This window comes from Trematomus bernacchii, unplaced genomic scaffold (assembly GCF_902827165.1).
Source record: "Trematomus bernacchii unplaced genomic scaffold, fTreBer1.1, whole genome shotgun sequence".
In the NCBI taxonomy this organism is placed as follows: domain Eukaryota; kingdom Metazoa; phylum Chordata; class Actinopteri; order Perciformes; family Nototheniidae; genus Trematomus; species Trematomus bernacchii.
In genome coordinates this window covers 112487-139630 of record NW_022987524.1, presented here as the reverse complement: position 1 = coordinate 139630, position 27144 = coordinate 112487, and the positions used below count along the sequence as shown (strand labels likewise).

Genomic DNA, 27144 nt, shown 5'->3' with positions numbered 1-27144 from the left:
GTCATTTTGATAGTTTTAAGAGATGTCATGTAAAACTCCAACCTGTGTAGATATACATTATACTATAAAGGATATCAGAAGCACTATTTTAGATATTTAAATTTGAAAAAATGAGGTGCAACATAGTTGACAATGAAAGTCAAACATTTGACGCAAATAACATAGTTGACTGGACACATTATTAACCATCAGCACTATGTTAATTTCAAGGCAGAAGTGCAAAATTCCATTGATAATGATGTGTAATGACGTCTACATGTCGTACAAATTGTCAACTAGGTTACCTGTCAACTAAGTTACTACAGTTATTACAGTACTGGGTAACTCAGTTGACAGGTAACCTAGTTGACAATTTCCCTATTTTGACCCATCATTTCAATGGTAGGCCTTGCCTGGATGACCACATGTCATTTTCTTGAACAGGTTAACATCACATTTGCACATATAATTGAATTAAAATCATTAAACAATTGTAAACCATAACAATGTACGTAACATTGTTGATTGTCAATGAGTATATTAATTGACCATGTGCTATTATACATAAAATATTGTAAAAATGTAGAGGACAATCACCACAGTGTGTTCAAAATGTCTGCCAAAGAGGAACATGGCATCATGTGATGCTGGTGACATGGTATTGGGACAAACAATTTTTGAGTTAAAGGGGGAAGTTCTGTTAGTAACATAGTTGACAGAACTTTTGCGGACATTCATATATTAAGATATTTAAATTATTTAAAGGGGGAAATCAATTAAAAATATGTTATTATTCTTTAGTATTTAGACTTTTGAAATAAATGAATCATTTTTTAAATTTACTTTAATGGTTTTTATTCATTATTTTGAATCCAAGACACCCTCAACTGAAAAACGGACATAGCAAAAACTGACAATTTAAGAACATCATGACACATTTCAAGCTAAATAAAGCATAGGATGCACATACTGTTTGTGTGATATTATAACATGCTTTCCAATAATAGGCAAAATATGATATTTTTGAAGAAAATAGTTAGAATAATTATAATTATCATCAATGGACATCAATGGACATGGAATGTACCCTAAATTGTAGAATCACTCAGCAGTTACATACACCAAACCTTCCAGTTATATTCCTATCAATATTATGAAGGCTTTTACAGAAGGGTTTGGTCATATATAATTCATAGCCTGAATTATATAACATTTTATACCTAAAAACATGGTGAAAATTGATATTTTAGGGCTGTTGACAGTATTTTCTGATTTATGGAGTGATACAAAGAGATATCCAAAATCCCTTCTGTAAAAGCCTTAGATACTAATATGACTACAAAATGAAACAATAATTTTGATCCTGGCTTTATCCAAAGTTCAGATTTCGGTTCCTGAAATGTGTTAAAATATGCGCATATTTCATGAGATAATGGTTCATTTGGATATTTAAACATGCTATTTCAGAAAACTTGTAATACAAAAAACAATTGCCTTATTGTAAGTAATTAACTGGAGAAATATTTAGCTGATATCTTTAAGTTAAAAATACCCTATTCACCTGGGGTGTCTCGCCTTAATTAGATGTTTGATAAGTGCAGATCACATAGTAAAACACGTACACAGATACATTATTTTGTATTTTTATTAAATTCGACAATGTCAATTTCACTTTCCACTATGTCCACCGTTGTTTTTCACAACCAATGGCAGAACTTTATTGAGGCCTGTAATTAGTCAACTACAGGTCTCTTGAGTCAGTCTTTTTCTTCCAAAAAGCTTGTGACAAGATGTTATTGCTCTTGGGGCATTAAAAACAAGATTTTAACTTTAGTTTTTTATATAATATCTGCATTTTCTATTGTGAAAAACGAAGTCTTAGTTATTTAATATATAGCGCCATCTCCTGGTTAAACCCTGAAATTGGAGAATAGTGGGAGGGCCTAACATTCCTGAATACTGGTCTTTGGCAGGCAACTGGCTGGCAACTGGCTGGCAGTCGGCAGGAAGCTGTATGCTGGGGTCCAAAATAAGAGGCTCCATCTGTATCATTTTAGAGCACACATTTGAAATCGACGATCGGGCTTGATATCCTATGGTTAAATTAAAATCAGTAGGCGAGGCTGTAATTTCGCCAGCTGCGAGGCAGAGTTTTAACATGCCAAAAAGCTGCTGTGTCGTTTATTGCACCTCAAACACCTCAAACTTCCTCTAAGGACAGCAGAAGAGCTCTGTGGCTTCAGGCTTGATCACCGTTCAAATGACAGCGTTGGTTTCCCCAAAAGTGGGTGGGGCTGTGACGTAGATTTTACTCTCATCTATTATTCAAAACCATTCTATTTAATCCAAACGTAAATTACATGCCAGTGTTTTATCTTTTTATTAAGCGATTTGTTTATGTTATTTAACTCATAGATATATATAAACATATGTTTTTATATATATCTATGGTTTAACTGGGAATGTTTTCACATTGAACCGGAAGTACGTCACTTCACTTTGTCTTCTTCGTCCCTTTTACGTTCCAGACAATGCATGGCTCAGCGTAACAGACTGAACAGCGACCCCAGGTGTGTCTACATTGGAATTACATCTTCATTACTGAAGGAAAAATACTTTACCTTGTGTTTGTTAACTGGGTTTTTAATGCAGTTGGCTTTTCTTAATGGTTACAACATTGCTATGAGTTACAGTATATATCTGAAGCAAATTATGTTTCTGAAGATGTGTAGTCAATTCCACCCTTCAATGTAGCATAAATGTGAACTTTCATTACAGGAACAATACCGGAAACAGACGTAGGAAAGATCCTCAGCTCGCTGATTGGATGTTTTAGCCGCAATGCACGTTGGGATATGGTGTTTATGCGATGTGAAATCCGAAAACATTAAAAAAAATAATAATACTACTTTATTCCGAGTGTTCTTGCTTTTCTCTTTGAAAGTCATCACATAACGGCATTGTAATACACGGTTCGGCTGCATTAAATATTACACATCTGCCATAGTTCTTTATTTATAGAGCCCTGATGAGAAGACTTCTGGACAAACAGGAAGAACTGCCGCCGAAACTGAATACGTGACGTGGATCATAAATATATCAACAATTAAACAACATCTTACATTTCTTTTCACAAAATACGTCTCCTTGCAGTATCAATACTAATACGGCTGACTTTTATATTTGATCCAATTGGTAGATAGGTTATATTTACACCATAACGGTGCACAGCTGATAGAAAAGGACTTGTAGTTTTTAAAGATATTACTGATTTTCTTTGAATATAAGAATGTAAATACTGAGTTGAGAGAATAGTCAGGGGATTTGGGTGATGGGAGACACATCTATGGATTCAGAATTTCAATAGCTTACCATTAAATGACGGATATACCTTTCTGTCTGTGATGTTTTACAAATCAGATATTAATGTGTAGAAGTAAAACATGAGAAATAATATAGCAATATCCTGTACAATTATGTAAAAACATGAATAAAACTACACATCTTCAGATGTTATACATACATAAGTGTCCTACACTAACAAAGTTATTATTAGTATGCTGTGTGTACCTTGTGTGCACCGCCTAGTGGTTAAAGCACGTTATTTAATTATTTTTGTTGAATAATGTTATTTTTGTTGAATAATGTTATTTGATGAATAAAATATTAAGAGTACATACTTTCATAGGGGGAAAGTAGAAGGTCAATGATAGAAATATAGAATATAAAAAATCAAGAAGATACTGTAAGTGATCTCTACAATAAAACAGTTTAGTGCCTGATATTAATATGAGGATGTGCAAAACAGACAAACTAATTAACCTTTATTAACACATTAAAGAACACTTTAGGTTTTCTTTCAAATAAGAAAAAAGCTTTGGGGGTATCTATCTACAGATAAATATTAAGCCTGACAAAGTACTTAACGTCTAATATATTGCTTTCCTGCAATGTTAACTGTGTTGAAGCACTTATTTTAACTGATATTATATATATATTAATTATACTCTTATGTATGTAGATAGTATAAGACATGTGCAGAATTTGAGTTTAATGGTGGAGGAATACACACATATTGATAGATGTCTTGTAATGCACTGTTGAGGAACCTGTGACCCAAGTTTTTCATTAATTGCATAACTTCAACATAGTTGTGTATATGATATGTCAATAAACCTTAGAAAATCTTGAAAGGGATGTGCAAAATAGCTATTATATACAGTCTTTAATTAACTATTAGTAGAGAATAACGAGTAATGAATATACTTTATAGAGATCTGCAGATAAATGTTTAGTCTTCTCAAGCACCAACTAATATCTCTCCTGATTGTTGGCACTTGACAATCACCTTTCCCTGAATTTTACTCAGGTGTAACTAAAGTCTGCTTTAAGGGTTGTTTATATTTCACATCATTAATCAGAATCTGCAAAGTAACTAAAATAAATGTAGTGGAGTAAAAATACCAGGTTAACCTCTGAATTGTAGTGGAGTAGAATTACAAAGTAACAATGAGCTGGCATGTGGGTATATATTAATGCTTCCCATTATGGACACAAGCGATTTTCACCCATTTATTAATTACATGTTTTACATTTGTACACACCAATTTGTTTCCTATCCCCTAAACCTCCAGGGCTGTACACAGTTTAATACAATCAACTTCTAATTTTGGGAAAAACGAAAACGTCTTTTAAAACTACAATTCCCAGTAGAGACGTGCCATAGAACATGTTGCAAAACACAATAGCCAGCATCTGTAGTTCTGGGGGGGCGTTCGAGTCCAGTTTTGGAAAGTCTGCCGTGGTTTCGTTCCATTTCAAAGAGCTGTTTGGCGCTCGGCGTAACCTTGGCGCACTGCCACTCCAACATCCAATCCCAGAGCTTGAAGATTAATCACGGGGTTTGTCAACGGGACTGTAGTCCCAAACGATAGCTGGGGATTATGGGTAGTGTAGTGTCTTCGGCCATCCTAAATTCTGATTTTTTTTCGGATTTCATATCGCATTAACACCATATCCCGACGTGCATTGCGGCTAAAACATCCAATCAGCGAGCTGAGGATCTTTCCTACGTCACTTTACAGCCCTGCCCACTTTTGGGGAAACCAGCTGTCATTTGAACGGCGATCAGCCTGAAGCCACAGAGCTCTTCTGTTGTATACTGTCCTTTCTTCTTAGAGGAAGTACAGAAACACGTAACTCTGGATTTGTTTTAATGTTTGAGGTGCAATAAACGACACAGCAGCTTTTTGGCATGTTAAAACTATTATTTTCTGCCTCGCAGCTGGCGAAATTACAGCCTCGCCTACTGATTTTAATTTAACCATAGGATATCAAGCCAGATCGTCGATTTCAAATGTGTGCTCTGAAATGATATTTATAAATGACTATTATCATTATTATAAGCTAGAAAAGAAATGTCAAAGATAGGTAGAAAGCAAACGTATTTAAGATATGTTCAGAACAAACATAACGTGGGACAAAAGACGTTTCTTGTTAAACGTAATTGAGAATGCTGTATGAAACGACTACAAACAATATTGTGATTATTAAGCATTAACCAGCATAATAACGGATTTGGTCAACTGAAAAGTCAGCCGCCAGCCAGCGCGAAAATAAGTTTGCTCTAAAATGATATTAATAAATGACTATTATCATTATTATAAGCTAGAAAAGAAATGGCAAATATAGGTAGAAAGCAAACGTATTTAAGATACGTTCATAACAAACGTCATATGAGAGAAAATAGGTTTCTAGAAGATATGTAGAAAATAAACGTATTTAAGATATGTTCATAACAAACGTAACGTGGAAGGAAATACGTTTCTTGCGAAACGTATTTGAGAATGCAGTTTAGTTTTGTGGGAACGTAATTTCTAGGAGACAGGGTTGGTGTGTGTGTGTGTGTGTGTGTTTTTGTGTGTATCCAGAGACTGGGTGGTGGATCACTCCTGAGTAATGCCTGATTTATCTGCTAAATAATTTCACTCAGCATGCAATCTGGAAAGGGTTTATGTTTGATGTGTACATTCACTGGCCCATAGTGTGGTTGTGTGCACAAATGCACAACAATGCAATTCAAGTAAGGATACAATCATTTTGACTTATGAATATGGCTATCATTATTGTCCCTCTGCATGGCAAAACAAACAAAAAAGTGGTTTAAGGCACCACATGACAGGTTTGCTAGCCAAACACACGCACATGACCATGAGGTGCATGCTGGGTCTTGCCAACATGCTAAATGTTTAAATGGTGGATCCCTAGATAGTTCACTTTCAGTGTGATGTGTACATTTCCAATCTTGGCAGCCTGGCTACCTAAAATAACAGCTAATTGTCTGTTAGCAGCAGTTAGCGGTAGCCTTACTTTAGCAACAAGTAGCCTAACAAAGCTTTCTGTCCAAATCACAGAGAGTTGATGCAGAGAAGCCGAGGACATCAGAGAGAAAACTAAAATGCATTATATCCGTTAATTATGATCCACTTTCACCAAACCCAACATCTCTAAAGCCTTACGCACATTTCGCTGGAGATTGTAAGACTCGCTCACCAAAGTTCAGTGGGACTGACGGAGGCACCATTCTCACTGTTACCTGTCAGTGTGGCATCAATTATTTTGAAGATGTTATTTTAAGGTGAAATAGAAAAAAGTAGCTTTTAAGTGCTTTTGAAAACAGCGTGTCCCCAAATAATAATAGCAATTTGTTCCACTGGTTATCTCTAGTCCTATTCTTGAGACCACAGGACACCAAACTCCCCCCTAAGAAAAATAGTTGTTCTGTGGTATTTTCTTCACAGTATGAAACTTTACAAGAGTTGAATGTAAGTAACACAATTTCACATGTTTTCCTCTTGAAAAATAGTGGGGTGAAAACGGCTTTGTTCAATAGATTATTGTTATTTCTGTTTATCTGCCCACTATGGTTCCCTCGCGTATCCTACATGCTGCCACTGCTGTTTCTAGGGATGCTCCGATCGATCAGTCACCGATCGAGATCGGCCGATACTCACTCTCTACCGATCGATCGGTGCTCTCTAAACATGCCGATCGCGAGAGCCGATCGCATGACGTAAAATACATGACACTTTTCTCTGTCCGCGGCAAAACAAGCTCGCCAAAATGGCTTCACCGGTCTGGCATTATTTTAAGGTGTCCGAAAAAGACAGTAAAATAGCGGTATGTGTGAAGCAGAAATCCTGCAGCTCCACCCGCTGTGACGGACCGGTGAGCGGAGCGAAACACACAAGAGTTAGACCTAACACACTTAGCTATTTGATCTACCTCTGGAACAAGCTAAACTAGTTATAAATTAGGGCTGTCAAGTTAACGCGTTAATAACGCCACTAATTATTTTAACGCGATTAACGCATGTGTATTTTTTGTCCTCGCCCGCCCCGCCTCGTAGTTTCAGAGCGCACCGAGTTTAAAATACCATCTACAAGCTGATGCTGACAGCCCCGCTCCTGCCGCCCGCTTGAGGCAGACCACACTTCCACGCTCACCGGCAGGCCCGGACTGGCCATCGGGAGGACCGGGAGGGTGTGTGTATGTGTGGGGCGAGCGAGGCACACCTTACGTGTTGTTGTTGTTGTTGTTGTTAGCATCTGGTGCTAGCTAGCTGCGCTAACGGATATAAGGAGCTGTTTCAATGAAAACAGAGGAGCGACATTTCGCCGACAACTGCGCCGAACACTTGACTTTATGCAGGTAGCCAGACAGTGGGACATTGTACGAAAAGTCAGCACACTCAGCACGGATAGTGCGCGCAACATGATTGCAGCATCCAGGCAGCTCCCGTTCAAGCATATATGCCTTGAGCTGCACATAGCTCCAACGATCCATCACAGTGTCTCCACATTCTCACACACACACACACACACACACACACACACACACACACACACACACACACACACACACACACACACACACACACACACACACACACACACACACACACACACACACACACACACACACACACACACACACACACACACACACACACACACACACACACACACACACACACACACACACTTTGTATTGTATTATTGTATGAGAGAGGTTCCAGGTTGAATTGAGGCGAATATTTGTAATGTTCAGAGGTTGCTGTGTTTAATATTCATGAGAATATTTGTCATTGTTCAAATGATAATAAACAAACATATAAAGCATATTTGTCCACTCATATGTTGATAAGAGTATTACAAACTTGAAAAATATTCCTCTAAGGTACATTTAGAACAGATAAAAAATGTGCGATTAATTTGCGATTAATCGCGATTAACTATGGACAATCATGCGATTAATCGCTATTAAATATTTTAATCGACTGACAGCCCTATTATAAATATATTTATTCTTCACTGTCGGGTCACTCATTACTGGATCAGTGAGCTGCATGAGATACTGACAGGCTGTCAGGAGAGAGAGAGAGGGGGAGAGAGGAAAAGAGAGCGCTTCCGCTCATTTCTCCCGTGTTATTATCCAACGTGAATGTAAACTTGAATAATGTACATCATTTGAATGTAATAATTAAGTTGATTGTTGTTTGTGGAAGCGCCAGTGAATGAGCCCCATTAACTGAGCCCCATTAACTGAGTTTTAAACATCACTTTAAATTTAGGGCCGACTCGATCAGATCGGCGATCGGTATCGGCCGATACTGATTCTGGCGATCGGCGATTGGCCCCAAAATTGGCGATCGGAGCATCCCTAGCTGTTTCTCTTGCGGCTGTGAAGCCATTAGTTGTGCATTACATGCTGCCACAAGCATTGCTTTGCTTCCAACAGTGTGAAATATGGCCAACATCAGCAGATATCAAAAAGCAATTTACCTCATTCACAGTGTCCAGTGTTTGATTTACGCTCTGCAGAGGCCTGCACAGCACGGAGAAACCACCAAACAAATCATGTAAAATGTCCAACTAATCTGTCTTTGGACATCCTTCAATAACAACCACAGCTGCAGGTCCCACTGCTCAGTAACACACACAATACAAGATGAGAGTAACTAGACCTTAGTGCATGAAGTTAAAGATCCCTCTGATATAGAAACATCTCCTGAAAGATGGCTGTTGATTTGGTGTGTAATCAGCATTCCCAGGATTTGTATGACAAAATGCATACTGGTATAACAAGTTAAAACTTTGAATCTTTTTTTGTTTTTTTCGGAATGTCATTCATGGTCATTTTCAATCCTAGTTTTATTCATGATCCCCTAACTTCTCCTGCAGCGCCACCAGCAGGTGAACATCTGTACTCATCCTGGTAAATATCTCAATATATTTTGGATGGATTGCCGCACAACTTTGTGCAAGACCCTTGTGGTTTGTTATTTTTACGTTTTGTAATGTTTATCATGTTTGTAAACAAAAGTTGAATTTATTGCTCAATTTAGCACACTTAGTCAGCACCTTACAGACCAATCAATAATGTTTCGTCTTAAGATGGAAGAAAACAGACTTTAGGTTGCACTGACACACCTACAACAGAATGAAATGTCAGCTGTCACATGACCAGTAAAGATAGCTATGTACATTGATTAATATAATAGTTAATCTGTTGCAGATGTGTGTAAAAAGACAGCTGATGTGTCAGAAGCATTCATTACTGTACATTGTGTTGCAAATGTTATTACTGTAGTTTTCTTGGGTTTGTAAACTCATTATAATTACAACTGGCTAGAATAGTTCGATCCATTAATAACGTGTTTTTGTAGACTGTTCATAAAAAACGTTTTGTTGAGCATGAAGCTGCTGTTTCCATGACACATACTGTAGAACAGGGGTGGGCAAAATGTTCTGCTCGGGGGCCACTATGAGTTTTAAAATTTGACAGACGGGCCGGGCAAGTAGCAGATCGGTGAAAAAATATTTAGCTGTCCACTCCTCATTAAACACTCAGCACTCATTGTCGACTTTTCTTTTCTTTGGTCCACTCATTGTTACAGATGCCGGTTCAAAGGTGAATTATTGCGTCATTGCGTCATCGTTTGCGTCATGACGTAACCGTTTACGTGCCTTCTTATGACCCACACAGCGTTTTACGTCGCTGATTTTCTCCGAAACACCGCTTACAACAACATCAATAGAGAACTGCGTCGGGTAGTTTTTAATCATACGAAGCCATATTCAATTAAAGAACTACTTCTCCAACCTTATCATTTTCTCCAGAGTGCCGTGGTGCATTGTTTATTAATGTGGTTCAGCTGCATTACTGCCTGCTGCAGTGCTGCTCGTCTACCGGAGGTTATTCTCCCGTTAACTCACGGCAGCGGCCGCTGTAAAGTATTCACTACATATCCCCCATCCCCATCAGTGAATGTGTTTTAGTCTGAAAGCTGTTTGGCATCACAACGCTGTTATGAAAGTGTCTCTGGCATTCTACAGGTGATGTTAGCATAGTAACCGAAGCTAATCAGACTATCTTGACTACTTGTTGCTATCATATTGTGGCATAAGCCGTTTTCTAAATGCATATTTTACCGGCGTAGTTTTCGTTATGATTTTACTTGTGATAGCCACATGTAGCCCTTGTATTGATTCCATCCGATAGCTGCTATAATACAAAACAAAACGTCTGCCTGCTCTCCACAATGATCAATAACAGCGAACGGATGGTCAAAGTAAGGTACAAATAAACAGAATCACACGAAGCCCGGTTAGTGTTGCCTGACTTTATAAAGTGTGTGGTTTGCTCAGCGCTGCTGCTTGTTACAACTAGTGTTAATTTCGTTGACTAAAACTATGACGAAATATGTTCGTCAACGACCTTTTTTTCCATGACAAAAACGAGACGATGACGAGACGGCACCGACGGCAGTAAACAATAACTGTAACGAAATCATCATGCAATATCGTTGACGAAAAGTGACGAGACGAAAATGTAGTTTACTAAATAAAAACTATGCCAAAATCTCTCTTTACTTTCGTTGACGAAAAATGAGGAGACGAAATATTATCAAAGATAACGTTACATCTCTGATAGTCAGTTTTTCTCCCAGCAGTTCAATTTCCGGTGCTACGGCTGGACAGCAGCTGTGTGTCTGTGCCGCACACAGACGGCGGTACATTTGAATTACACCGGGCACCGGCACAATATGAACTGTCAGGAAGACTCGGGTCTAACTCATGGTCTAACTAACCTTATTTAACAGAAAATAAAATGGCAACAACAGGGCTTGGGAGCAGGAGCGGGGGGGTATTCGGTTAACGCCCCCCGTCAGCGCGAGTGAGTGATACATTGTGCACTCGACGGGTAATAATGGATTATGACGGAAATGTTGCGATCCTGTCCGTCAAAATGACTGACAACGAAAAAGTCTAAAGCCACCACTGCTTGGGAGAAAGAAACAATAGCCTCGTCTCAATACCCCTCCTCGACTCCTCCTTTCCCTCACTCGCGTCCCTTCCTTGCGTCTTAGCTCCGCCTCCGTAAGATGCGAGCGAGAGACACGAGGAGGTGACGCGAGGACAGAGGAGTCCTCAGGTATTAATTGGGATGTCCTCGTTCACTCAAACGTCAGTCTTAAACGACGTCTGTTAATGATGACATGTGCACAGCTGTATCCCCTCTCATCGGGCTTAACTGAATAACCTTTAGAACCGGCCCATTTGTTGTTAAATATGTATTTAAATGATGAATCTTTCTCTTGTTAGTCAAGGAATTCAATGTATGATGGTTGGTCCTGCTTTTGTGTTCCGTTTTGGTGTCAAATGTACATTTCAATAAAATTATAATTATAATAATGTGAAAGCCTTTACTCTGAACATGTGTGTCCTGTCGATCCCCACATTCACCACAAACCCACATTCAGGACTGTGCATTTTAAATAATTTAACTACTCAATATTTTAACACAAAACAAAACAAACAATTGTTATTTATCTAGCCATTTATGAAATAGCTTTCTTAATAGCTATGTTTTAGTGACGTTCAAGATCATTAAACATGACTTAAATTGTTAGTATAACCTTAAGAAATGAATTGCACATAATAATTCCCACGGAGCTGTGAGCACTTATACATTTATGTGACGCTTTTCCACTCATTCTTCCAGTTCTCCGTTTTCCTCTCTTGAAATCGATCAGCTGTGAAGGTGGGGGCGGGGCTTTTATACGCGAGTAGTGAAAACACTTCCGCGTAGTCTGCTCTCGTGTATCCTCCCTTTTGTCTCCTCCCGCACCCCTCCTCCCTTACCCCTCCTCGACTCCTCCGTGTGCATTTCAGCTATTGGGACGTCCTTCAACATGGCGTGTCTTGATCGATTTCCGGGTCAAGTCCCGGAGGAGGGGAAGAGAGGAGTCGAGGAGGGGAGTCGAGGAGGGGTATTGAGACGAGCCTAATGTGATATTTGGGCCCATTTTCGCTACAATGAGGCGGAGAAAAAAAGCGAATGCATAGTTTTATCAGAAGGGAAGCAATGTGGCCATAACACAGCTGGTAAAAACACCACAAACCTGACCAGATACTCTCTGCAAAGCTGCATTCTTAATCATTCAACCTGTGTTTTTCATCAAATAAGGACAAGATATAATCTTATTGTGAAATAAGTTTGACTAAAATGACAAATTATTGGTTTTGGCTAGACTAGTTTGACTGAAATGTTCAATATAATCTGATGACTAAAAAAGACTCAACAGTTTTCATTGACAAAAAGTAGACTAAAATAATTAGTTTTCTTTGACTAAAATAAGACTAAAATGCTCAGACGTTTAGTCGACTAAATCTTGACTAAAATAGTTACTGTTTTAGTCGATTAAAATAAGACTAAAATGCTCAGACTTTTAGTCGACTAAAACTTGACTAAATAAAACAGGATGAAGGTGACTAAATATGACTAAAACTAAAAAGGAAATTTAACACAGGACTAAGACTAAAACTAAATAAAAAAATAGCTGACGAAATTAACACTAGTTACAACTTGTATTTGCCGTACTCACCATGAACTGTTATGGCTCAGGTTAATCTCGCCCCCCTCCGACGTAAGCGTGACCTATTTGGTTCTTTGATCTTGCCTGGTTGCCAAGTGGGGCCAGCTGAATAGACCAGACTCCAGCAAAGGTCAATTGTGTCTCGAGTGCGCCATCTAGTGGGATCGACTGAAATGCCGGGTATTGCAGGAAAAAGGCACTATGAATGCGCTCTTTACTATAATTTGGACAATTTTGTACCAATATTCGGCGGGCCGGATTAAAAAGCCCAGCGGGCCGTATATGGCCCGGGGCCTTAGTTTGCCCATGCCTGCTGTAGAAGCTTCAGACATTGGGGGTATTTACTGACGTATTTTATGTTTTATCACAAAACATATAAATCTCTTCATCTTATGTGAAAGGTAGGGTAGGTAATTCACTTCAGAAATACTTTTTGTTATATTCCATGGAATGCTCTTAACATCCCGATAGCAATGAATAAATTAAATGCTTTGACAATAAACCGGCTAAAATAATTGGATGGCCTACCTGCCTGTCAGCCTTCCATCTCGTGCACAAACTTATCTCGTGCCCTCATTGGTCATGTTCGTGTGTGTTGGAGGAGGGGCTCTGTAGGGAAGTCTGAAGGAAGGGGCAGATTTTTTCCGGCTGCGTACTTTCAAATTCTAGCGCACTCGAGCTGGTTTCTACCTTTGACCACAGCTATTATCTTACAAAACGTACGAATAAAACAATACAAAATATATTGACTTCCATATGAGGGTACAGGAAGTGGTAACCGCTAACTCATTTCTGGGTCTTAGAACTCATGCCTGCACCACTCTGTTCAAACGTGCAGTTGGCACGCTCCAGGCTCCATAGTGAAGAACCAGAACCAGCTATATTGTCAGCAGTTAGTCCATTTCCATGTCCAAGTAAGTAAGTAAGTAAGTACATGAACTCACTTTTAGGGTTTTGTTAATTACAGAGAGCCGAGCTACTGTCAGTCCTCAGTCTCTGTACCTCTTCTCTACTGTGGAACAACCAGCTGAGTCTCTCTTTGGAAACAGTGAACCAGCGGCTGAATTCGTTATTGTTATTATTACTATTAAACGTAATTTAGCTGACAGTTTTATCCAAAGCGACTCACGTACACCTCAACCCTGTAGACATGCCTTCAGGAGCAATTTGGGGCTTAGTTTAAATCTAATTGTCATTCCCATTGCTTTTTACCAACTGACACTGTGCCCCCCCTCACCTTCACCACCGGCCAGTAGTGCGGCTGCCCCAGCAGCTTCACGACCGCTGGGATGCCGTAGTGCAGCCGCACAGCATTCTGGGCCAGCTCTGCGTCCTGGTGGCGGGAGGTGAGGTGGCGCAGGGCACAGACGGCCGGCTCAGCAACATCCTCCTTCTCCCCGGCACGCAGCACGGCGTGGATCAACGCCTCCACACCGCCAAACTGAGTCACCAGGGTCTGTGGAGGGGAAATAAGAGAACTCCATGGTCAGTGTATGTTTTGGTCATTGGATTTTCTTTTCACAAATGGATATTCAAAAACAAAAAACTACTGGATATTTAATTTCGTTTTAAAATTGAAAAACCAAAATTGAAATACAAGGCGTTTTTCTTTATCATGGTCAAAAAGGGATTTAATAAACTTAAAAAACGGGATGATTTTCATTTTCTACTTCTCAAAACAAAAAATAAAATCACTAGAAAAACAGAAACAAAAAAACTACAGTTTTTTCATATTCTGGTACCGGAAGTTACCTTACAAAATAAGAGCGCAGATGAGTGTCACTACCCGATCTGTCCCCCTGCCCGATCTGCACTGCGCATGTGCGAGATGGTCCACCATATTGGACAACTTCATACGGCAACTCTAATAGGACACTTGACACAGTGGCTTTTGGCAAAGCAGAAAAAGAACACTCAGAGAGAGATGAGTTATTGTTATTACAACGTGACTTCACTATTAACAACTCTTTTTATTGGGTTCTTTTATTTGGGGTTAAGTACATTGTCAGAATAAGTGAGAAATGGATTTAACTTCTGTTAGACAGCTATATGCCATACATTTTTGCATACATTCACAGTAAATATTTATTCAGTATGATAGCTGTCTAACAGAAGTTAAATCCATTTCTCACTTATTCTGACAATGTACTTAACCCCAAATAAAAGAACCCAATAAAAAGAGTTGTTAAATAATAGTGAAGTCACGTTGTAATAACAATAACTCATCTCTCTCGTTTTTTTTAGTTTTCTTTGTGTGCTTTGCCAAACGCCACTGTGTCAAGTGTCCTAGTTGGGTTGCCGTACGGAGTTGTCCAATATGGCGGAAAATCTCGCACATGCGCAGTACAGATCGGGCAGGGGGGCAAATCGGGTAGTGACAATGAGGTCAGAATCCGTGTATCTACGGTCCATTTGTTTTTCTTTATTAAACAAGTAAACGGAAGAGCGAGGCGTTTTTGCTTTTTACCTTACTAAATGGTCAAATGGTCCTTGGAGCGAGGGGCGGGGCGAAACTCACGGTGTAAGGATGCGTGGAAGGGTAGGACCCAAATGCAGACTATCAGAAAAGGTAAACGGTCTCGAAACAAAAACGAGCTTTATTCTAAAGCTGAACAATAGCATGGCATGAAACACATAGGTTCTATAGAAAACTGACCGTGACCAACATGGTGGGAGACAGGAGAAACAAACAATGAACCGACAGGGGAACACAGGAAGAGACAAGACTAAATACAGAGAGGGGTAATCACAAGACGAGACACAGCTGGGGTAAGGGAGGCAGAAACACAAGGGCAACAGGTGAACACAATCAAACAATCAGACACACCAGGGAAACTAAGACAGGAAGGCAAACACAGGAAGAAGGAACAGAGAAGACACGAGGAAAACATTTCAAAACAAAACAGGAAACCAGAAAAAGACAAGACAAAACACAACAGACAGATCGTGACATAACCCCCTCCTCAAGGGACGGATCCCAGACGTCCCAAAAAACATAGTCTAACACTTCAAAAAGGGTGGGTGGAGGGGGTCCGGAGGACGGGCCCGAAAGGGGTCCCGGGCGGACGGCCCGGGGGCAAGGCAGAGTCCAAAAAGGGGCGACGGCCACAGCGGGCGAACTCAGGGGGTCGGGCATGAGAGCAAAGGCAGCGGCTCTCAGGGGACCGGGCTCGAGGGCGAAGGCAGCGGCTGGAAGAATCAGGAGGCCGAGCCCGAGGGCGAAGACCGCGGCTGGAGAACTCAGGAGGCCGGGCTCGAGGGCGAACAAGAAGGCGGCGACGAGACAGCTCCGGAGGACGGGCAGGAAGGCGCCGACGGGACAACTCCGGAGGACGGGCAGGAAGGCGCCGACGGGACAGCTCCGGAGGACGGGCAGGAAGGCGCCGACGGGACAGCTCCGGAGGCCGGGCAGGAAGGCGCCGACGGGACAGCTCCGGAGGCCGGGCAGGAAGGCGCCGACGGGACAGCTCCGGAGGCCGGGCAGGAAGGCGCCGACGGGACAGCTCCGGAGGACGAGCAGGAACCAGTATCGGCCGGACAGGAACCGGAGCCGACGGGACAGGCGTAGACGGGGTCCTGAACATGACATGGGCTGGTGTCGGCGGGACCTCCAACAGGACAGGACACAGAGTTGGCAGGACCCCTGGCAGGACAGGTGTCGGCAGGACCCCCAACAGGACAGGACATGGATTTGGCAGGACCCCTGGCAGGACAGGTGTCGGCGGGACCCCCAACAGGACAGGACATGGAGTTGGCAAGACCCCCGGCAGGAGAGTAGTCGGCGGGACCTCCAACATCACAGGACATAGGGTTGGCAGGACCCCCGGCAGGAGAGTAGTCGGCGGGACCTCCAACATCACAGGACATAGGGTTGGCAGGACCCCCGGCAGGAGAGTAGTCGGCGGGACCTCCAACATCACAGGACATAGGGTTGGCAGGACCCCCGGCAGGAGAGTAGTCGGCTGGACCTCCAACATCACAGGACATAGGGTTGGCAGGACCCCCGGCAGAAGAGTAGTCGGCGGGACCTCCAACATCATAGGACATGGGGTAGGCGTCGGCCATAGAGCCAACAGGACACGGGGTGCTGGAGTCGGCCGGACCACCGACAGAACACGAGGGGCTGGAGTGGGCCGAACCACTGACAAAACACGGGGGGCCGGAGTCGGCCAGACCACCGACAGGACACGAGGTGCTGGAGTCGGCCGGACCACCGACAGGACACGAGGTGCTGGAGTCGGCCGGACCACCGACGGGACACGGGGTGCTGGAGTCGGCCGGACCACCGACGGGACACGAGGTGCTGGAGTCGGCCGGACCACCGACGGGACACGAGGTGCTGGAGTCGGCCGGACCACCGACAGGACACGAGGTGCTGGAGTCGGCCGGACCACCGACAGGACACGAGGTGCTGGAGTCGGCCGGACCACCGACAGGACACGGGGTGCTGGAGTCGGCCGGACCACCGACAGGACACGGGGTGCTGGAGTCGGCCGGACCACCGACAGGACACGAGGTGCTGGAGTCGGCCGGACCACCGACGGGACACGAGGTGCTGGAGTCGGCCGGACCACCGACGGGACACGAGGTGCTGGAGTCGGCCGGACCACCGACGGGACACGAGGTGCTGGAGTCGGCCGGACCACCGACAGGACACGAGGTGCTGGAGTCGGCCGGACCACCGACAGGACACGAGGTGCTGGAGTCGGCCGGACCACCGACAGGACACGAGGTGCTGGAGTCGGCCGGACCACCGACAGGACACGAGGTGCTGGAGTCGGCCGGACCACCGACAGGAGACGAGGTGCTGGAGTCGGCCGGACCACCGACAGGACACGAGGTGCTGGAGTCGGCCGGACCACCGACAGGACACGGGGGGCTGGCGTCGGCCGGGGAGCCAGTACTGGAGCCGAAACTGAAGCCGGAACCATGGCTGCTGGGGCCGGAACTGGGGCCGGAACCATGGCTGCTGGGGCCGGAACCATGGCTGCTGGGGCCGGAACTGGGGCCGGAACCATGGCTGCTGGGGCCGGAACTGGGGCCGGAACCATGGCTGCTGGGGCCGGAACTGGGGCCGGAACCATGGCTGCTGGGGCCAGAACTGGGGCCGGAACCATGGCTGTGTGGGCCGGTACTGGAGCAGGCACCCTGGCTGCTGGGCACGGAACCGGAACACGGAACCATGGCTGTGTGGGATGGTACTGGAGCACGGTACCATGACTGTGTGGGGCTGTACTGGTGCACGGAACCATTACTGTGTGGGCCGGTACTGGAGCAGGCACCCTGGCTGCTGGGCATGGAACAGAAGCCTGGAACCTGACTGTGTGAGCCAGGTAATCGAACACGGAAGCATGGCTGTGTGGGCGAGTACTGGTGCACGGATCCATGGCTGTGTGGGCCGGTACTGGATTATGAGCTGGCTTCCTGACCTTGCGTTTCTTTGAGGTCTTTTGGAGGCTCCGTGGACCTCCAAACGCCAGACGGGATCCCAAAAAAGGGTCAGAGAATGAAGACTGGCACTCGGGGCTACGTGCAAAAACTCTGAGCCATTCAGGCAACGAGCTCCTCAGCCATGGCATGTTAGACACCGCCATCTGTGCCTTCTTGAGGATAGCCTCTTTGTCCTTTCTTGACGAGGTTCCACTCCACTCGACATAGTAACATTGAAGGGTAAAGTCTAGATCGAACAGATCTACCTTAAAATCTTCAAAATCCGCTGGGTCCATATTTGGTCGGTTCATTCTGTAAGGATGCGTGGAAGGGTAGGACCCAAATGCAGACTATCAGAAAAGGTAAACGGTCTCGAAACAAAAACGAGCTTTATTCTAAAGCTGAACAATAGCATGGCATGAAACACATAGGTTCTATAGAAAACTGACCGTGACCAACATGGTGGGAGACAGGAGAAACAAACAATGAACCGACAGGGGAACACAGGAAGAGACAAGACTAAATACAGAGAGGGGTAATCACAAGACGAGACACAGCTGGGGTAAGGGAGGCAGAAACACAAGGGCAACAGGTGAACACAATCAAACAATCAGACACACCAGGGAAACTAAGACAGGAAGGCAAACACAGGAAGAAGGAACAGAGAAGACACGAGGAAAACATTTCAAAACAAAACAGGAAACCAGAAAAAGACAAGACAAAACACAACACAGACAGATCGTGACACACGGAAGTGATTTCAAAACAAAAGCACTCGTTTGCTTGGAACGGTGATAATATTATAAACAAGGGGAATTTAGCGATCACAACGAAAACGGCCAAGACACATATTGAGCCCAGAAAATGGATGTTATTAACGGCTGTAAATATAATAAGCCTATGTCTAAAATGGACATCATTGTTAGGAGATTTAAACTATACAGCGATTCTGCACTGCGGTTAACTCAGCCGCCTCTCGAGTTTGTTTTTTCAAATCAGCTGCTCTTAATTTTTCCTGTGAGTGATACAAATATGTTTTACCTGAAGTTCTTAAGAAAACTGACACTGTTGGACTCGGTACTTGTTTGCCTTCTACCAGAAATAAAATGAAGTACTTTTACTGTGTACTTTGTGAGTAATCCTCTGTCAAAGTCCCCTCCATAGTAGGCTCCATAATGCATGTTTTTCTGCTATGTTTGATGAATGATAAAAATACAATTTTACCATTAGTTCTTAATGAAATTGATACTGTTTGACTTTGTATTAGTAAGCCTACTACTAACAATACATTGAAGTACTTTTACTGTGTATCTTTTGAGAAATACTCTGTCAAAGTCGCCTACTGATAACAAAATCAAGCCACTTCGGCTAAGTTTGATGAGGGAATTCTTTTTTGTTGCCATTAGTTCTTGTCAATTAGTGAGATTGACCCTGTTGGACTCAGTACTACTGAAACTACCCCCACAAGTTTGTCCCCTCCTGAGTACAAGAATGTATGTTTCTCTGCTATTTTGAATAAGTGTTAAAACACCTTTCTTCATGAGACTTATATTGTTGGACAGAGTATTTTAAGAGGATATGGTAGACATAATATCAGCAATACTTCCAGCAGCAGCATTTTTACCCCTTTGAAAGTCTTTAGAGTCTGGCCTGGAAAGCTGGTCACAAGTATCCTTCAGCAAAGTGACACACTCTGTCACTCTTGTTGGCCTCTTATGATGCTGCTGTCTTTTAATATATGATTATTTCTCAGCCGCTAGTTCGTTCCTCGCCGATTCTTCAGCCTCATCAGCCTCATCCTTCCATCAGTCCCAGTCAATGCATCAGCACACTTCCAGTGTCTGACTCCATATGATATTGTCCTGATGGTGTAAGGGTGATGCCCAAGCCCCCAGGAAGTGCGCCGGACTCTGAAGAAAATATTCGTTGTGGTACTACACTTCCGTATCAGTCGCTGGGCCCAGAAAGACTTTTTCCCATTGACTAACATTGGGAAAGAGACGTCTGTAAATCGTTGGATATTTTTTTTGTATAGCCCTTATTAAAAGCATTCGGTCCTCAAGTTGTAAAATGTGCTAATAACATTATTCTGAGAGTTATTTTCCTCTGCATTATGAACGCGGATCTAACCCACGGGACTGCACTGCCCGGTCATGTGACGTGTTCAGTACTACATGAGTTTTACCTTTACCCATGGATGCACAATAAGAACGGATTATATGATTATATGAATACTTTTGTGACGTTTCGCTCTCTCAAAAGTTGGGCCATTTTGTCTTCATGCGCCAATGAGCAACTCTCATAGGAATGAACGAGGCCCCGCCTCCCACGCTGTATAGAGAGGCGAAGTCCCTCCCTTTCCGGTGGACCTCCATGGGACCTTATTTCTGAAAAAGTTTGTATTGAAGTCAATGGGGAGAGAAAGATTATCTTTCGATTCCGTTTGAATTGTGCCACGAATTACACATATGATGTTTGTCAATTTAAAAGATAATTTTGCAAGTCAAAAAAAAAGAAATGTGTCGTAAAACTGTGAAGTAACACTTTTTTTGTGTGAAACCGCTCAATGAACTACATCTCCTGTCTCGCACCACACACCAAGACGGCCGTCACGTTGGCACATTTCAATTCTTTCTTTCAGAATGAGGCGAAAAGTATTAAAAGAGGTGAAAATCACTACAAGTCTGGGCATGTTGAGAGCTGTACATACACACAAGGGGAGTGAGTCGGTTCCGTAAGAGCCAGCATGCGGGACCGGGATTCTGGGATTTGTAGTCTTTCTAGTTGCGTATTTTTCATAGTCTTATATTTCAACAGTTTTATGACAAACTGACTTTTTTGACATGGAAATTATTTTTTAAGATTGACAAACATCATAAGTGTAATTCGTGGCACAATTCAAACGGGATCGAAATATACGTTTTCTCTCTCCATTGACTTTAATACATAATTTTTCAGAAATAAGGTCCCATGGTGGTCACCAGAAAGGGAGGGACTTCGCCTCTCTATCCAGTTCTTATTATACATCCATGATCACAAAATGACCCCTCTAGAGTCTGAGTGCCAAGGACCTCATATTATGTATGTCATTAATGTTACATCACCCATTATAACAATTTGCTTTCCTTTTTTCTCTTCTCTTAACTGAATAGTCCTGTCTTTAAGTATAATACAATGTAAAGTCCTTTTCCTGCACCATTTTAAGGCTTCATAACAGGCATTTTTACTGTATGTGTTTGGAGAAATGACAATAAATGGCTCATAATTGTACTTTATAAACTCTGAATCTTGTGGTGCTTGAAGAAATACACACTGGCTAAGCCGGCCAGGTTATATATATATATGCCTTTTTTGGAGCCTTTTTTTGCAATATTTATTAAAATGTCACTAGTTATTTAAACAAACCACTATCTGAGCAACCATAAAACACCCTTTACTAGAGAGCCATTGAAGCCCATGAAGAATGTATCCTTCCACAAATCTTTTCAACCGCTGTATTAATAAAGTTGCCACGTGTTTTCAAATTCAAGTTAAGGCACTATCTGTGCAAACAATTTAAAATATTCTTCATTTGCAGTATTTTTTTAAAAAAGTGTTCAGAAAGACTGCATCAATTATATGCTATATATATATAATATCAATATTTGTATTAACTAACCAAAGTCAATTTAAATAGCGGGCAAAAATGGGTTAATTGCCATGCATGTGGTGTTTGATATAGTTTACGTTCAATTTCAACTATTTTAGGCAGAAAAACGTCTAGACTAAACATTTTTTAATAATTTACTATAATTTAGAAAGGTTTTTGTGAGAAATCATTTAAAAAATAACCTTTTTTTTTTCATTTTATATTTAAATTTGAAATGTTTGCACACAACATTATTAATTTATACATTTTAATACATTTTTTAAAATTATGAATCCATTTATTTTAATGTATTTCCTTGAGGCTGGGGAAGATATATCAGCATGTAGTTCAACATGCAAATGTTCTAATACAAGTAAGTATATGTATAACATGGAAAAGGAAATGAAATAGGTTTCATCGGAGGATGTGGATTTCTCCTCTCTCACCTTGTAATTACACAATCAAACAATCTATAATTTAGCTCTGGCCTTCACTCACAGAAAAACATTTAGTTGAATTGGACACATTTTTCGAAGCTCTATTGACTAACATGCAATGACTGGGACTGATGGAAGAATCTGAGAGGAATGAACTAGGAGCAGAGAAATAATCATATATTAAAAGACAGCAGCTTCATAAGAGGCCAACAAGAGTGACAAGAGTGTGTCATTTTGCTGAAGGATAGGCCAGCTATCCAGGCCAGTCTCTAAAGACTTTCCAAGGTGTAAAATGCTGCTGCCGGAGTACTGACTGGAAGTATTGCTGATATCAAGTCTACCATCCTCTTAAAATACTCTGTCCAACAATATCAGTCTCATGAAGAAAGGTTTGTTAACGCTTATTCAAAATAGCAGAGAAACATGCATTCTTGTTCTTAGGAGGGGACATTGACAGAGGATTATTGGAAAAGTACACAGTAAGTACTTCATAGTACTTGTGGGGGTAGTTTCTCTAGTACTGAGTCCAACAGGATCAATCTCACGAAGAACTAATGGCAACAAAAAAGAATTCCCTCATCAAACTCAGCCGAAGTGACTTGATTTTGTTATCAGTAGGCGACTTTGACAGAGTATTTCTCAAAAAATACACAGTAAAAGTACTTCAATATATTGTAAGTAGTAGGCTAACTAATACAAAGTCAAACAGTATCAATTTCATTAAGAACTAATGGTAAAATTGTATTTTTATCATTCATCAAAGATAGCAGAAAAACATGCATTATGGAGCCTACTATGGAGGGGACTTTGACAGAGGATTACTCACAAAGTACACAGTAAAAGTACTTCATTTTATTTCTGGTAGAAGGCAAACAAGTACCGAGTCCAACAGTGTCAGTTTTCTTAAGAACTTCAGGTAAAACATATTTGTATCACTCGTCAAATATAGCAGGAAAAAAATGAAGAGCAGCTGATTTGAAAAAACAAACTCCATAGGCGGCTGAGTGACCGCAGTGCAGAATCGCTGTATAGTTTAAATCTCCTAACAATGTTGTCCATTTTAGACATAGGCTTATTATTTTTACAGTCCTTAATAACATTCGTTTTCTGGGCTCAAAGTGTGTCTTGGCCGTTTTCATTGTGATCGCTAAATTCCCCTTGTTTATAATATTATCACCGTTCCTTCAACAGGATACTGTAGTGATTCAAAGTGTGATTTTAGCATACGAGTGCTTTTGTTTTGAAATCACTTCCGTGAGTTTCACCCCGCCCCTCGCTCCAAGGACCAGAGGTCGTGTTAACCGAATATTTTCCGTCAATGACGGATTTTTTCTAACAATGACGGAAAAATCTGAAAGCAGTCCGTCATTTTGACAGATTAGAACACAACTCGGAACAGCGCCAAAATGTCCACCAGCGGCCCACATTATATTACATCCTTAGTGGCCAGGTAGACTGAGGGCGATCTACTGTACTCTACTGTAGTCTGTAACTATTATTTAGTCATTCACACCCCTGTCCAGTTGGTGGCGAGTGTGTGTATATTAACCTGTTAAGCCCTGAGCCTGTTTTTCAGGTCTCAGGCTCGAAAATGACATTCCCAGAACAAATGACCATATCTTCCCTTCTAAAAGGGTTAAATTAATAATCTTTTTTCTCAAAGTAATGATAAACCTGTGAGTTGGATGTAGAAAAGTCAGAATCAATATAGATGTTTTTTATTTTAAAGAAAATTCAGATTTTACATAGTAAAAAACTGTAAATTATAGTGTCTGTCCAAAAATTCTTTTTTACTTATAGTGAAAACCACCCTTGGATGATGGGTTAGTAGACTAAAAGCTTTAGGAATCCAAAGGACAACATATAATAAGTACCCTGTATCAAGATTGATGCAAAACAAGTGACATTTGACCTTTTTAGAGAGATTTAGCAAAAATAAACCACTTCTGGGGTCATTTGGGTGAATTTTCCATATCTCTGGCTTCCCTTGCTCGATTTTGATGGTTGACACCTCTTTCTGACCGTTAGAGCCAATAGAATTGAAGGGGGAGTCCCCCACACACACATGTTGGCCGTGTCTCAATTCAGGGGTTTCATCCTTCGAAGGGTGCATTCGTAGACCGCATACGTCACTTCCGCCGAAAGAAGGCTGGCCCAATTTAAAAAAAAGACGAGACTCCTCCGAATGCGGCCCACGAATGCAGCCTACTTTTCCCCAATTTGAAGGATACATCTGATGTACACTCCGCGGCCTACCATATCCCAGGGTGCAATGCGCGCAGGGAAGAGTGAGTTTTTTTCAAATGAAATGGCTTCCGGTCTCCCCAGCAGAGTGGATTTAAAAGCAGCAGCAAGCGGAGGAATCACTAATAAATGTGAGTATTGGGTTTTAACTTACTTTAAATTAACTAATGTCACACACGTCAAACCCAAGGGGCATTAAAACGTACATTTTCGTTAAATAATACGGATAAATATGTGACGCTAACTAGCTAGCTGGACGTACTGCACTGTTGTTTACATTTATTTTTAATTCAATTCAGAAGTTTACTAAAGTCATACAGAGATCTTGGCTCTGTTATAGATAAGTTATAATTTATATTACATAAATAGACCAAATTGAAAACATTTAGACCGGTATAGCCTACAGTACAGTGGGATTTATAAAAGGCTACCCTGACGTGTAGCTGCTGTTAGCTTTATTTATTTCTCTGACATGTTGCAATGTTTTACTGTTTATTAAACTTTGGGACAACATTACAACCTTTGTGTTCAGCTCATGCTGCTTTGAGGTAGGGCTAAAAGAAAAGCCTATTTTAAATATTTCCACCAGATTTGATCATCTTTTATAAGGTTAAAGTGTATTTAATTTATCCTAATCCCATAATAATAAGACAATCAAAAATAGACAGCAGCCTTTTGCTTGATGTTAGTTTGTGCCGTGCTGTCAAAGGGATGCACTTGTGACTGTCATTTCATCTCTTTAGTTTTTTAAAAACCAGAACAGTACATAATTTTAAATGATCCTTTAGGGCAGGGTTGCCAACTTTGGGTACCTGGCTGGAGTGAGATTTTGATATCATGGGTTTAATTCGGTTTAATTACACATATGCGCACGAAATGACTGCTATCGTGTCAGCAGCGGGACCTTAGCATATATAGCCTATAGGATATATATATACAATATATACAAATACACAATAATGGACACAGACTATAAAGGGCACACAGTTTCATTCACTAATGAAAGTCAAACATGTTTGTTTCCACTGTTTTATTGTGTGCCTGTCGCGATAAGCAATTAATTGACTTATCGTACGATAAATAAAAATGAACTCGATAACTTTTCTGACCTCGATAAATTGCCATTTACATGAGGATGTGACTAGCAGTTTGAAAGGATGTACTTGAATTATTATTATATATTATCATTATGTCAGTGGTCTAAAATGGTCATACAACGGTGCCGACAATATTATCGTTTATCGCAATAATTTCCGGGAAAATGTATCCAACAAAATTAATTATACATGAAACACACACACACTGACAAATCTACAGACTTACTCCAAACTGCCAAATATATTAATTAACACACCCTCACTCTCATATACTCTTTGACTCTATTTTGGCCTAGTAGAACAATAAGCAGCAGACTTTTACTTTTTTTATCATTTCTACTGGATCTTAGATCTGCGCATGCGCAATACGGGTCGGCAGTTGCGGCTCCAGAGTATTTTTGTTGGGTAATCTATGGTAGGGCTTAAGTGAGAAATGGATTTAACTTCTGTTAGACAGCTATATGCCATACATTTTTGCATACATTCAGAGTAAATATTTATTCAGTATGATAGCTGTCTAACAGAAGTTAAATCCATTTCTCACTTATTCTGACAATGTACTTAACCCCAAATAAAAGAACCCAATAAAAAGAGTTGTTAAATAATAGTGAAGTCACGTTGTAATAACAATAACTCATCTCTATCAGTTCTTTTTCTGCTTTGCCAAAAGCCACTGTGTCAAGTGTCCTATTAGAGTTGCCGTATGTAGTTGTCCAATATGGCGGACCATCTCGCACATGCACAGTACAGATCGGGCAGGTGGACGGATCGGGTAGTGACAGGGCTAACCCATACAGTGGTGGGGCTCGAGTCAGTATTTGCAATGTAATTACATACACGCTCCCCCTGACAGTGAAACGCCACGCGTGAGGTTTAGATTATTTCCCTGTCTCAATCCAAATTGAACTGTATGAAATAAAAAGGCACATTTGTCTTGTAGTAAATAAAAAGGGCGACCTGGAGCCAATCAAGCAATTTCCCCACAGGTGAAAGAGTTGACATGCTGAAAACCCAACCCCTGCAGGGGGGGTGTCTGGGGGGATTCTCCCCCAGGAAGCTAAATAAATAAATCTATCACTACACGACATATTTAAAAAAATGAATGCCATTTTAGTTTTTTGTGACTTTGTTCTGAAAGCTGAACCTGCTGCTCCTCACAGAGAGAAGAGGGAAGAGGCTGTGTGAATTACTTTACATTGTGGATAAGGGTGGATAGCCCCCATTGTTCTGTGTGTCAAAATGAAAGACAGCCCACACACCTATCAATCATCAAACCGTGGGGTCTTATTTCATTACGTGTTGATTTCTATCAACACGTAATGTTGTATCGATGTATAGAGATGTACTACCGCAAAAGTATTCTCCGTCGGGACTTCCTGCAACAACACC

General features: G+C 41.5%; 1 protein-coding gene across 1 annotated transcript in view; it reads right to left on the bottom strand.

Annotated features, from left to right (window-relative positions):
• The window catches only part of LOC117473806 (junction plakoglobin-like), a gene marked incomplete at its 5' end in the record, with an annotated part of 174595 nt that overhangs the window by 38487 nt on the left and 108964 nt on the right, over positions 1 to 27144 (bottom strand). The window contains 1 exon segment of the mRNA XM_034119701.1: positions 14157 to 14375. Coding sequence (XP_033975592.1) covers positions 14157 to 14375 — 219 coding nt within the window.